The sequence below is a fragment of the Chlamydotis macqueenii genome, chromosome Z (genome assembly GCF_036417535.1).
Source record: "Chlamydotis macqueenii isolate bChlMac1 chromosome Z, bChlMac1.mat, whole genome shotgun sequence".
In the NCBI taxonomy this organism is placed as follows: Eukaryota; Metazoa; Chordata; class Aves; order Otidiformes; family Otididae; genus Chlamydotis; species Chlamydotis macqueenii.
The window spans coordinates 82,779,285-82,793,088 of NC_141593.1; the positions used below are offsets into that span (position 1 = coordinate 82,779,285).

The 13,804-nt window shown below is 49.5% G+C and overlaps 1 protein-coding gene across 1 annotated transcript; it reads right to left on the reverse strand.

Annotated features, from left to right (window-relative positions):
* Positions 1–12,048: 12,048 nt before the first annotated feature.
* Positions 12,049–13,576, reverse strand: EMC4 (ER membrane protein complex subunit 4). Its single transcript, XM_086770569.1, has 5 exons — positions 13,452–13,576; positions 13,264–13,363; positions 12,958–13,111; positions 12,229–12,389; positions 12,049–12,133 (listed from the first exon to the last, which is right to left on the reverse strand). Exons 1-5 carry the CDS (start codon positions 13,526–13,528, stop codon positions 12,098–12,100), a joined length of 528 nt encoding a protein of 175 aa, XP_086626695.1. The 5' UTR covers positions 13,529–13,576; the 3' UTR covers positions 12,049–12,097.
* Between the last annotated feature and the right edge of the window lie 228 nt (positions 13,577–13,804).

Below are 13,804 nucleotides of genomic sequence, written 5' to 3' on the forward strand. Positions count from 1 at the left end.
CTACGTACAGGGTAATGATTGTGTTGAAAATTAAATGTTAAATATTTAGATCAAAATGCATAGAGATTAAGAAGCAGTATGGTGCATATGCCTGCCTGCTGTGATGGTTGACTTTTATAGGCATATAAAAGTGCTGCAAAGCCAAAACCACCCAGGTGATAAAATACCCAGAGTCATTGTGATGTTTGCAAAATGAACACCATGGATTAAAGAAACACTGAATTTCTTTAAGCATATTTGGTTTAAACAGATTGTCCAAACAGGATTACAGTCTATATAGCCAGATATGTTGTTTGGACCATGTGTGTCCCAATTATTGTTAGTACTCAGCCAACCATTACTTGGTAGATTGCAGCCCATAGAACTAGGTGTAGTGAAATTATCATATCTTTGACAGTTTGTAATATTAACATTCCATGTGAAGTTCTAGAGTTCCAAACCATTAAAAACATCTTTGTTTGTAATTGCTGATTCATTATTACACGTCCATGAGTTTTTTGGTCAGAGTCAATATAAGTTTGTATAATTTCACGCCAAGTTGTCAAACCACTAGTATGATGAACAAGATATGACCAAAATCCAGGGAAGAGAATCTGAGTTTTCAGTTGCTGATGTTGCAGTTAGGGTAACCTGAAATAAAACACAGGTCCACTTAATTCCTTTTGGATATTAGATAATTTGGATATCCATCACTTAGAAATTAGGTATTTGTTACTCTGACGGTCAAGCACCTTCCACATAGTGCTTCACAATGAAAGCTTCCTTTTTGCAGATTACTAACTTGGACAGTTTGACCAATAGATAATTGATTATTATAATTTTCACCTTAAGTTAAAGTAACACTGCAGCTGCTATCAAAAGCTTTCCAGATCAGGCTACTGGTCATGATCTGTTGATTGTTTGAATCAGTGACTGTGTCATTAAGGTGATGTTTCTACCTGTGATACAGAGAAGTACTAGTTGAGGTTTTGGACTTAGTGGTCTGAGTGTAAATTGGTAATTTAGCTTTGAGAAGTCCATTCTAGCATTCCATGATACCATTACACTGAGGATGACAGGGAATATTGAGAATTCATCTGGTTTCAGCCAATCTGTGTGTATCCTTACTTTTTGAAATGTGATTAATTGATCAAATCACAGAGGGTAAAGGTAGTTAAGTAAATCATTGTCCTAATCCTAAAGTTACATATTTTCCACTAGCCTGAGGGATGGGTAGGCCATACCTAAGCTGCTAATAATCTCTGCCCTGGTTGAAATATCCTCCAATTTATTTGGAATTCCCAGTAGGGGTCCTATAAATTTGTTTGCCACAAAACCCACAAGTATTTACCATGCCTCAGGTTAGGACAGTATTGTCCAGCTAAAATTTTGGCTTGGGTTTCTGCACAAAAAGGGCAGCTAGCTATAAAATCTCAGCATTGTGTTTTAGAAGTAGGCCCCCTCTTGGAGGCCAACCTGTTGATATAGATCCAGGCTACCTGTATGTTCTAAGCTGTCTTGTAGTCAACCAGAATTACAAAACTAGAGATGCAAAGACTATACATATTATGTGAAAGATCAACATTATTGCTTTTTCTAGGTTCTTTAAAAAAACAATGTATGTCATTATTCCATCTGGATCCTAAATCTGTGCACTTTGTATGTTGATACTATGTTACCCTATTTACCTGCCCTATTTGAAGAGAGTTTCCACTATCCTGCTTTGTTTGAGCTATTAAATACAGCTTTTCCCATTGTTCTTTCCTCCAGACTTCCCTTTCTTTAATTTTCCGTCCTTCAGCTTTCCAGTGTGGAACCCACTGGGCGGCCCCTTAGCCCGGACCACACAGGAATGAGTATACTTGTGTCAGCACCCCATTGAGCTGCTAGCACCACTTCCTGCAGCTCAGCCAATGGAGCTGATCCCTCTACCTTTTGTACTTCAGGTGTCCTGTCTGAGGGCCACAGGTGGCTGTGGTAGCCTTTCCCTTCCATTCCCCTTTAACCCTTTGAGCTGATCCATCTGTAATCCAGACATTAGACCAAGACTCCATATCCTTTTGTCAATCAGGTGGGGGTGGTGCACCTTGAATGGATGAGGGTGGCATAGCAAGGGGTTCTCCAGCAGCTCCTTGCCATTGGATATTGTACTCTGTCAATTTCCCTGTAAGCCCTGTTCCCCTCTCAGCCCAGTTGTGATATGCTATGTACATTACCACCTTCTGAATTGCACTGGAGTGCACAATTCTCTGTGGAACAGGAGTAGACTCTGGGATTTTTTTAAGGATAGTGAATGGGGTTCATGTTTCTAAGCGTGGATCTAAAATGATGGATTCTGCATGTAACAGGGCTGTATAAATAGCCAGTAGTGTTTTTTCCCAAGGTGAATGCCATGCTTTGCGGACCTTGTCACCCCTTTGGCCCAGACTGTTAGGGAATTAACTGAGCCTTATCAGGAACTAGTTGCTAAAATCACCATTGATATCTTCTTTCTGAGAGTCCTATATGTATGCTAAAGGGGGCCCCTGCTATTATTTGGCCTTTCGGCTGATATTCTAAAACATTGTGTGTTAATAAGTGAAACGCTTCTTCATGAGTAACTGTCCATTCCCAGGTAGCACACCTCTGTAGTAGATTGCATAAAGTTCAGGCAATTGTGCTAACTTGTGGATATGAGCTTGTCAGAACCCTAAAGTTCCTAGGACCTGTTGAAACTCCGTCTTAGCAAAGGGTGAATTTAACTCGGATATTTGCTGTAAAGTATCAGAGGAAACATATAATCTGTCATCTTGCCAAGCTATGCCTAAAAATGGAACCTTTTGGCTAGATCCCTGTCATTTAGCTTCAGGGATGATAATCTCTTTGCCTTCTAGATAGGCTAGGATGCCACCACCCATTCTTTGGACCTTCTTGGGAGAATCCCCTCTAATTAAAGTGTCTTCTATATGTTGATATACTATCACCCCTTGTCCTGTGGGGGTTGTTCTTAATTCCTTAGCTAAAACCTGATGTGACAATGTAGGGCTATGTTTGACTCCTTGGCATAATTAGGTAAAAGTGTACTGTATTCAACCCCAGGTAAAAGTTGATCTAGCTTGATATTTGGATTGTAATGGGGCCATGAGGAACATACCCTTTATATCCAGGGCAGCCATCCAAGGATGTGCGGTTCACTGTATAGAAAAAATAATATCCAGATAGATAGAATGGCAGTATGTAAGTCTCCAGTGTTTTCATTCAACTGAGGATAACCTACTGTCAAGTGCTTGGTGCTGTTAGGCTTATGGACAGCCACACGTAGGAGTTATATGGGGAATTAGTTTACTGAATAATATCCCATTGATCTAAAGCTTGAATAAGAGTAGTTAAGCCCATTGATCTAAAGCTTGAATAAGAGTAGTTAAGCCTAGTGTGGCTTTAGGGCTAATGTGGTATCATCATACATCAGTTAAGGCACTTTTAGGTGTCTAGGTGCAGCCTGTAAGAGGAAAGTAGTAGACCCCTTGGCTAGTATTTAATCTATAGAGTCTAAGGAGTTCTGAGTCAGATGCTTTGTCACCCAAGTGCTTAACAATCTGTGACATTAATATATTCATACCAAATATATTTAAGGGTCTGTTGTAGTTCAGCCCTGGTGGGGAGTGAAGCCCCACACAGCTGCTTGCTGAACTGTCCCAGCTGTGTCCCCCCTCAACTTATTTTGTACCTCAAGTCTTGTCACAATGGAGGGCAGAATGAAGAACAGAAATAAGTCCTTGATACTGTGTAAGCACTGCTCAGCAATAGCTAAGCTGTGGGTGTGTGATCAACACTGTATTGGTCACAAATCCAAAACATAGCACTGTAGAGCTACTATGAAGAAGATTAATTCTCTCCCAACCAAAACCAGTATAGAAGAATTATACCAGCCTTCCAAGACAAAGTACCCTTCCCAGACAGAGGGATAGGATCCTAGGATAGCAAAAAGCACCTTCACCAAAAAAAAAAAAAAAAAAAAAAAATTGGCTAAGAGGAATTCACAAATACTTAAGGCAAAAGGCTACTCAGCCATGCCATAAGATGGCTTCAGGTGTAATAGTCTCAGTTAGGAAGTCCATGAAGGGTCTGGCAAACACTTGAACAGCTCCTGTATTGTGTTGGAAAATGTGTTGCTGAAGCACTCTAAGGCAGTGGTTTCAGATTTAATAGATTCCGTTCTGAAAAAGTGCCATGATGTCAGTAGTCAGATTCTTGACTAATTATTTAGATTTTGCTTCAGCGTGAAGTGGGCTCTGCTCAAGGCAGTCGTAAGTCATATGGCTGCCCATGTTGGCCTTCATGGCTGCCAGGTGGGAGAGCATCCATCTGCTGGAAGTGTCCTCGAGGCTGAGGAGATGCTCTTGTAAGGAAAGGCAGCAGCTGTACTGCAGCAGCCAAGATGGCCTCTTCCTCCTGCCACACAAGAGAAACTGCTGGGCCCAGAGGCACTAGCTGTAAATAGACAGGGTAGGGGGAAAGCAGGCTGGCAGATGCAACAGTTACGCCTCCTTGGAGGAAGGGAGCTGATGCAGGGAGGGCTGCCAGAGTGGAAGCGGTCAGAAAAAGAAGTGCCACCAGGGGAAGTTGAGGGGGCATGTTGGCACTACAGCTCTGGGGGTGGGGTGGGGCGGGCAAGCAAAGCCGTGCACTATCAGGGAAAGGGGCACTGCCCTCTGTCTTCCGCATTCTCACACCTCACCTCCATCTACCACTCCTTCCCCACATTGTGGTCCTAATTCCAGGCTCTCTGCCCTTCTGCAGCCTGTATTCCCTGTTTACATCTCTCTATTCCCAGCCAATACTGAGTCCCCACCGTAGCCAACATGTGCTGGTGCAGATGCATCCCTCACTACAAGCTGCTTTTTACCCCAGGGCATGCTTTGTTCTGGTGGCTGCACGGGGCGGGTTGTGGAGTTCTGCCGTTCCCTATTCTACCCACACATCAGCCCTTAGTGCCTGAGTCCTGCTAAGGCCTGTGTCAGTTTTGGTGTGGCCTCAAGCCTAGGCAGGTCTGGGCCTGGATGCCTGGAATCAAGTTGGAAATGACTCTTCCTCCCCTATGTTCTCCATTCTGCTTCTTATTGGGCTTCCTGTGGAAGGGAGGGTGCAGAGGATTTGACAAAGGCTCCAACGGTGATACTGGGGAACTGCCTTTTCAGCAGGCTCAGAGCCTCCCTGATCTGCACAGGAGAAGGGAAACAGCCCAACTGGGACTGCTTGCCCAAGACTGTCTTCCTGCAGAGATTTGCAGAAATCTGCCAGTTACTGGATATGCTAGGGACATACCGTGCCACCAGGAAAGGCATCCAACTCCATGCCCAAGGAGATCCCTCCATACCACCCCATCTCTTTGCCACCACTTTGAAGTTGAAGAAGGCGGCCTCTTCACAGTAGGCTGTCACATTTGCTTTCTTCTTCATGCAGTTCCTCAGGACGTCTATTTCATTCAGTTTCAGAAGGGCCTTTGAGGAAGCAGGCAGAGAGCAGGTGAGCTTGGGTGCGGAGCCCATGGTCCGCCCCATCCTCCCACATTGCCTCCAGCATCTGGCCTAGGTGCGCCTGTTTCTCCTTGTGATGATGCCTGCCCTAACAAAGTCATACTGGCTCCAAGCACAGGCACCAGTGATCCTTGAGGCCATTCCTGCTAATGCCCCTTGTGGTAACGGCTTGCTTCAATGCCCCATGTCTCTAGCCGTGGAAGAAGCAAACTGGAGGAAAAAGTCGGAGTCTGAACCCAGCACTTCCCTTCCAAGGCCCCTTGATGGCAAAGTCCTGTTGCCACAGGGAAGTTGTCCTGCCCAGAGCCAGGTGACTGAGAGGACTGTGTGCAGTGGGTGCTAGCAAGCAGGGCAACTCACTGTGTTGCTGTTAGAGACCTGCAGGTTGGCAGCCACCCCCTCCGGGAGGTAATAAAAGGCTCTGGCAGCATTTTTCATTGCAGTGTAGTGGCAAGCAAAGTCACAAGCACTGATTCCATGATGGCTTCATGTTGAACATGCGCCATTGCATCCCAACATTCCACTTGAACATGCACCATCATGCTTTCCATTGGTCTTGCAGGGCAGCTTAGCTATCTGTTCCCTCTTTGCCAGAAATTGCTTCGCTGCTCCCATCAGAGGCCAGAACCCAGGATAGAAGAGAGCAAAGAGCACAGGAACATTAACATCATGACCTAAATAATTACCTGGCCTGTTGGTATGTAAAGAACAGAACAGCTGGGTAGTCCTTTAGGTCACGACAGTAATTGGTGTCAGAAGTGGGATTCTGTAAAACACAGAAGCCACGGATGAAGCAGTGGAAGACTAGCAAAAATGGCAAGAGGATAAGGGATGGAGAACACCTGGGAGGTACAGGAACTGTGTGGCTGAAAAGTGTTTTGATTGGGAGATAGTGTGAGCAGAATTTCAGGAGTGCAGGAGATTCATGTGTGTAAAACAAAGGAAAGCAAGGGACCCACTGGGCTTTTTGCAGAGGCATTGGCAGCTGCAGGCACTTTAGTAAAGACTTCCAGGCAGGAAGCTCAAGACACATAAGATGCTTGGCAGCAAGCTGAGAATGCTGAAGTACAAGCAGCTGCCTTTGAATCTCTTAGCCACGTCAACAGCCAATTACTGTGGCAATTAGAAACAAACCTTAGACCTTTGCTTTATGACAGCTACAGCAAGAGTGTACATGCCCAGTCTCCGAGAGTGAGCTTGTTGAAAAGATAAGTACACAGAAAACTGATAATGAGAAGGATGATTTTGATTTTGACAATGGGCCTTCTGCCCCCATCTTATTACCTGAGTCTAATCCAGATAAGAGAGCCCCCTTATACTCTATCATAAAATATAAACAACTTGCAACTCATAGACAGAGGGATTTCCAAGGCAAAAAAAAAAAAAAACAAAAACCCCAACCCTTTACATCTGAGAAGCAGCTATACTATGATCTGTTTTCTTTGAGTCAGAGTTCCAAGGTAAAATGAAGACTCCATATGGAGGAGACAGCAGTGCAGAGCTTTAAAATGGGTAAGAGACATTTAGAACCCGGCAGGGATAGCTGGCAACTACAAGGGCTGTTGGGACACAGTACTTGACACAGAGATTGGAAATAGCAGAGAGGAGCAGAGAAGGGGAGAAAACACTCATGTCTGCACATAATCCAGCGGATGCAAGTGTGGGAGAAGGGCCTGTACATCACTGGAAGGTTGCATAGCAGAAGGCAAATACTTTTGTAAGAAAAAAGGTACCAGAGGTGAAAAGAATGGATGGGTAGCTGTGCAAGAGTGCAGGTAACAATACTCAGGAGAGACAACAGGCAAATATAGAAGAATAAGAGCAGGATAGAAAATAAGAGCCAGTAAAGTGAATTGAGCAAACAAAGAGGTAGCAGTGGCAGGGCTTCCGTCACTTATGGAGTTACCACTTATTTTGAAAATGAGGTATCACCAGCCATTGTTGCAAACAAGTGCCTACCACAACAGGTATACAAGCACCAACCTCTGTCACACTTTTGCATTAGTTAGAAAACATTACAGAAACACTCGTGTCGGCTGTCAAAACTGATTCCATTACGATTTTATTTGGTGTCATTTGCATTGAAACAACTGTCCTCATTTCAGCAGGGATGGAGTTAATTTTCCTCTCAGTAGCTGGTGTTTTGGATTTCATGTGTGAAGAATGTTGATAAAACACCCTGATGATATGAGTTGTTGTTAATGAGACCAAGGACACTGTCTGGCTTTCCAAGTCTCACTATTGTGCAGGTGCAGGAAGCTGGGAGAAAGACAGACGGAATAATTGACCCAAACTGGCCAAAGAGAGTGTTCCATGCCATAAATGTCCACTCAGTGTATAGGTGGGGGTTGGCCAGGGCGGGTATCTGCCTTCCTGCCATCCATGTCTCTCTCTTTTGCTGGCATCATTCCCTCTACCTTGCTAGCACCTTTTTTATTGTTCCTTGCTTGCTGCTTGGTTTTGTTTCCGTGATCGCTGCTCTGGATGGCCTGTATCAGTCATTGGGACATCGGGTGGTGAGAAAATGTACATTGTTTATTTTGTATATCCTTATAATAATATCCTTATATTCTGTTATTATCATAGTTTTCTGTGTATTTTAGTATTTTAGTAAACTGTCTTTATCTCAACCCACGAGTTTTCATTTCTTCCCAATTTCTCTCCCCTATCCCGCTGGGGAAGGGGAGGGTGAGTGATAAACTGTGTGGTAACTTGGGCTAAACCTTCACACCAACCTAATGATGCGGGGGGGGGGGGCATGTCACAGGTCAGGCCTGAGGTCAAGCTACAGTCCCACATGGGGGTACAAGGGAGGGGTCAGGGAGAGTCAAAAGTCACACTCCCCCTGACTGTACTGACCATCCTGTCCCTGGGCACCATTGACACCAGTGGCCTTGACCATGATGAGTGCAGGGGGCTTCCATCATCTGGGGTGACTGCGGAGGGAGGCTGGAAGGGGACCTTCTGCCTCGCTCTCTGCTGACGTCATGGATAGGCATAGCAGGGAGGCTGCCCCCTGGGGCTGCTGCCAGAGATGCTGGGCCATGAGGCCGGGGGGGATCACAGGGGCTCTACACCTTCCCCAGTGCCACCTTCACCACTGCCCCTGCGCTGGGGGCCGCTGAGATCCTCTTGGCTCCTCGTAGGTCAGGTCCCTTTAAGAGGTTGGGCTTGGTGGGGGCGGGGTCTGCCAGGGAGGAGGTGGGACTGAGCCCGTGGCTGTGGGAGCCTGCAGAGATGTGGGAAGGCTGGAGGGAAAGGGGCGTGGCCACAGGAAGGGGGCAGGCATGGCGATGTAGCTAGGTGATGAGTGTGGCTAAGTGGGGGCGTGGTTAAGTGGGTGGGGCCTCAGGGGGGAGCATGTGAGGTGGTGCCCCTAGGAGAGGGGAGCAATGAGGGAATAGGTGGGACCTTTCGGGTGGAGGTGCAGCTTCTTCACTTAGGGCCACCCAGGGAGTGAGGTGGGACTCCTTGAGCGGGGAGCGTGGCCATCTTGGAACGACTTGGCATCCTGGGCCAAGGCAACTGAGAAGGGGAGGAGGGACCCTGGTGGCCGAGGAGGGGTTGGGAGGTGGGTACCCATCTTGGGAGGGGCGGGGACCAGTGGGCGGAGCCAGACAGGATGGGGCGAGGCCTGGAAGTCGAAGCGCGGCTGTCCTGCTGAGGCGGAGTCACGGGGACGGCTGGACAACGGGCAGGGCTAGTGAAGCTGCTGGAGGCCATCGCCTGCCTGTGGTGAGCGCCCCCGCACCTGAGGGTCTCCTCTCACAGCACGACAGCGACACCTACAGGCGCGCACTGATAATGGAACAGCGCTCCCAGATGCTAGTCAGATGCAGCTTGCACAGGTGACATCACATCAACATCATCACATGATGTAAGACAATGTCATATGGCATTGTTAAATGACATACATGTTGAAAAGTAAATATCAATATGAGGTGATTCTTGCTAACTGTAGAACTGTAGTCACATAGGTTAAATTTTATGTGAAATCTATTTGTCCTTAGAGGGAACGGGGAGTCTTAGAGCTGTTACATCTCGTTTGTTAGAAGTCAGCCTAGCATGTCTGGGGTAATTAAGAAAGATGGTAGAACAAAGGCAGGCCCCAAACACCAGCTGTGGAAATAGGCCCTGAGCCATCACTTTGGAGCCAGAAAATCAAGGAGCAACGCAACCTGTTCTCAAGACCATATATGGAGATTTTAAGGAGGGGTTCCACCAGTGAATTCAAGGAGGGGGCACTCCAAAGACCCCCCAAGACCACCAGAAGACCCTTGACTCAAAAGACTGAGCATGCACAAGTGGGTGGGGAATATTATAATGATTTCTAGGAAAATTAATGATTATGTATTAGTATTCCAGGAATTATTAATGATTATGCATGAAATCACTAAATATATTCTGTCCAGATTTCCAGACCAGCACGCACGCTAGGTGGACCTGTGCGCCCAGCGCTGCAATAAAGAAGTGCCTGCTTCTTAACTTCTCATTGCTGTTAAGGAGTTTTATTCTGGATTTTGGTAACAGCATCACATGACATCATACCTCGGAGAGGCAGGGACATGGGGCTTCTGCACGACCCCGGGTCCAGAGACACATACACACACACCTCTGTCATGCAGTGACACATCATGACATGCCATGGCAAGGATGATGTCATGGGGCATGACATCGCATCACATCATATCACGTGATACTATACTTTGAGGAGGGGGTATGGACCTGGGGCTGCCATGTGTCCCCACCTCAGGTGGGGAGGCAGAACACAATACATAGTGACACACCATGACACACCACACCCGAGTAATGAAATGAGGTGTGACATTCTTTGTGACCCTGCTGATGATGTTAGAGAGAGGCCCCATGCCACTGCAGGCCCCCAGAATGGGTGAGGAGGGCACCCAGCCTTTGTATCACTGGGGAGAATGGGGCAGCCTGAATGGACACTGGGGTCTACTAGGAAGCACTGGGAAGCAGTGGGATATACTGGGATGGGGATCTGGGCCATGTGGGGCCCTGGATCATGCTGGGACTCACTGGGAGGCACTAGTCCACATTGGGAGGCAACAGTCTGGGCTCTGGGCTGTCCTGGGAGTCACTAGGAGACCTTGGGCCATAGTGGGAAGGTGCTGGGCTACACTGGGATGATGCTGGACCACACAGAGACTCCCTGGGAGGCACTAGTCCACATCAGGAGGCCACAATGGGGCCTGGAAAAAAACACGGAAAAATGAGGGGAAAACCAGCGAAAAGTAGGGCAACACTAAGAACAAATAGGAGGAAAAGGGGTAAAAATGGGCAAAATGGGGCAACAATGAGGCAAAAGAGCAAAACAGCAAAACATGGGGCAAACCCAGGGAAAAACAGGGGCAGTGGGGTGAATCTGTATATGGTTATGGGGCAGCTATGGGGCAAATTGAGGGACACTTAGGAGGCACTTGGGGTGAACTGGGGGTACTTATGGGGCACTTGGAAAGCTGTGAGGCTGTTTTATGGCAGCTGGGAGATGGGAGAACGGAGGGGCAGTTATGAGGCAGCCGTGGGGATTTGGGGGCAGTGGAGGGCACTTGGCGGGGCAGCCATGGGTCAGATGTGGATCAGGCCCTTGGCATGGGTCAGACCTGGAGTTCCTGGAGGTGCTGATGGAAGGGCTGGCCACCACAGACCTCCCCCTGGCCCCTGAGCATACCAGTATGGCCCAGAACATCCCAGTACTGCACATGCACTGCCCTGGCTTGCCCACCATCATCCCAGTACGAGCCCAGTGCTTCCAGGCTGAGCCACAGGTCTTCAAGCACAATCCCAGTACTGGCCTAGTGTTCTAGTATGAACTCCAGTGCTCTCTGTACAGTATCAGTCTGGGCAAGAGTTCTCTGAGTATGATTTGAGTATAGTACTAGTGCTTCCAGTATGATTCCAGCCTAAGCCACAAGTCTTCAGACATGATCCCAGTATGGGGCCACTGCTTCCAGTATAGCACCAACCCTCCCAGTTTGGGTCACAGCTCTTCAAGTAGGATCCCAATATGGCCCCAGCACTCCAAGTATGATGTCAGCCTGAGCCACAGCTGTGAGTCATATCCCAGTACGGACTCCAGTGCTCCCAGTATGATGCCAGCATGAGATACAGTTCAAATAAGATCCTAGTATGAGCCCAAATGTTCCCAGTATGGACCCAGTGTTCCCATTACAGTGCCAGCCTGGGTTCCAGCAATCTGAGTACGATCCCACTATAGGCTGCAAGGCTCCCAGTGCACTCCCAGTGTTCCCAGTATGCACCCTAAGGCTCCTAGCATGGCCCCCAAAGCTCTGAATGCAGCTCCAGTGAACTCCCAGTGTGGCCCCCAAGGCTCCCAGGGCACTCCTAGCACTCCCAGTTCAGGCTTCAGTGCTTCTCTAGTGCACTCTCAGTGCTCCCAGTATGGGCCCCAGCACTACCAGTACAGGCCCGAGTGCTCCCCACACATGGCACCAAGAAACAGGTTTTGCTCTGACCCGTCCCGATGTCTCCTTGGGCTGAGCCCCCAAACCCTCAGAATTCCGCACAAAAATAACATCACCAGCCTGCCATCGCCTTTATTGGTGAGTGTGTGCATTGGTTCATAGGATCAGACCCCCCCCAGTGAACTCCATCCGCTGCCAAGGGAAGAGAGAGAAAGAAGGTGAGTGGGGGGACCCTGGCATCTGGGGGAGCAGGGGCAAAATAAGGGGACCTCAGTGTCTGGACGCACCTGTGGGGGGGCGACGAAGGCCAGCCAGTCAGAGGGGCGGGTGGGCAGCAGCCCCATGGCCTGGCACTTGTAGAGGGCCAGCGCCAGCCCCAGCCCATTACCCACCAGAAACACCAGCCCCTGCAGTGCCCGCCGGCTTGAACTCTCCAGGGCCTTCAGTGCTGCAGGAGGGGGCAGAGTAGGACAAAGGCATCTATCACGGTCATCCAGACGCTGCACACATGTCACCACGGTGGACTGGGGGTAATGATGGGTGTGGAGTTGCAGTGGAGCAGTCATGGGGGAGCGCAGTGGGGGAAGTGCACAGCCAATGGCACAGGAGTGGCTGTTGGCCATGGGAGTGAAAGGCATGGGAGTGACTATCATAGGCCTGACTCTTAGGGGGGTGTGTGGGGGTAACTGACATGGGGATGACTGTCATAGGGACAACTGTAGGTGGATGCACGGGGGCAAGCACCATGGGGGAAACAGTTTGGGGAAATGTGGGGAACCTGACGTGGAAATGACTGTCATAGGTACAACTATTGGGGGAAGCATGGGGACAACTGACACGGGGGCAACTGTTGCATGCATGGTAGTCTGTTTGGGGGATGACTGTATCCGTGGGAGATGCAGGGCAGGGGACTGCCGCAGGTATCTGGGGCAACTGTCCCGCACCAGGGGATGGCTGTGGGGGGACACCTGGGGAGCCATCACCCGCATGGAGCTGTAGCATAGGATTGTACTCACTGGCAGAGAGGGACATGAGGGCCTGCAGTGGGCGCCAGCCCATCATGCAGACCATCATGGCAGGAAAGATGGAGATGGTGTTGCCGGCCATGTACATGATGAACAAGTTCATGGGGATCTGCTTCAGCGGCGCCAGTGCCACATCCCAGCAGCGCTGCAGGGAAAGAGGGGAACCAGGCGTCTGCGATGTTGGGGGGGCCACCCTTGTACGGGACCCAGGCATTTGGGACAGGGGCCATCCCCCTCATGGGGGACTCTGGCGTCCGGAGGTGTCCCTCCCTCCCCCCGAGGTCCCCCCCCGCCCACCTTCTCCATGAGGATTTTGTCGCTCTCGTGGACGCCGCCCTCCCCCAACTGTCGCTCGGCGAACCCCAGCGGCCCGCGGCCTTCGGCGGCTCCGCGGGGCCTGGGGGAGGATAGAGAGGGACAGGTGAAGCCAGGGAGACCCCTAGACCCTCAATTTCCCCCCAGTACTCCCCTCTCCCAGGCCTCACCGCCCCCCTGGCGCCGCTGCTAGCTCCAGCGACCACTTGAAACGCCGCCCCCGAACCGCCGCCGCCGCTGCCGCCATCTTGCGAGCGTCCGAACGGAGAGGAGTCACGTGGGAGTGTCACGTGAGGGGGCCGCGGGCAGATGGGGCCCCACACAGGGCTCCCTGCCCCATAGGATCACCATAGCAACGTCACAGCAATGCCCTGCCCCATATGAACCCCACAGAAACCCCAGAGCCGTATGGCAACGCCACGTCCCCATATCAAGTCTCCTTCCTCACACCAACCCCACAGCAGCCGCACAACACACCCGCCCCCCACAGGCCCCTCCTGGTGCAGGAACGCGGTGCGGGCCC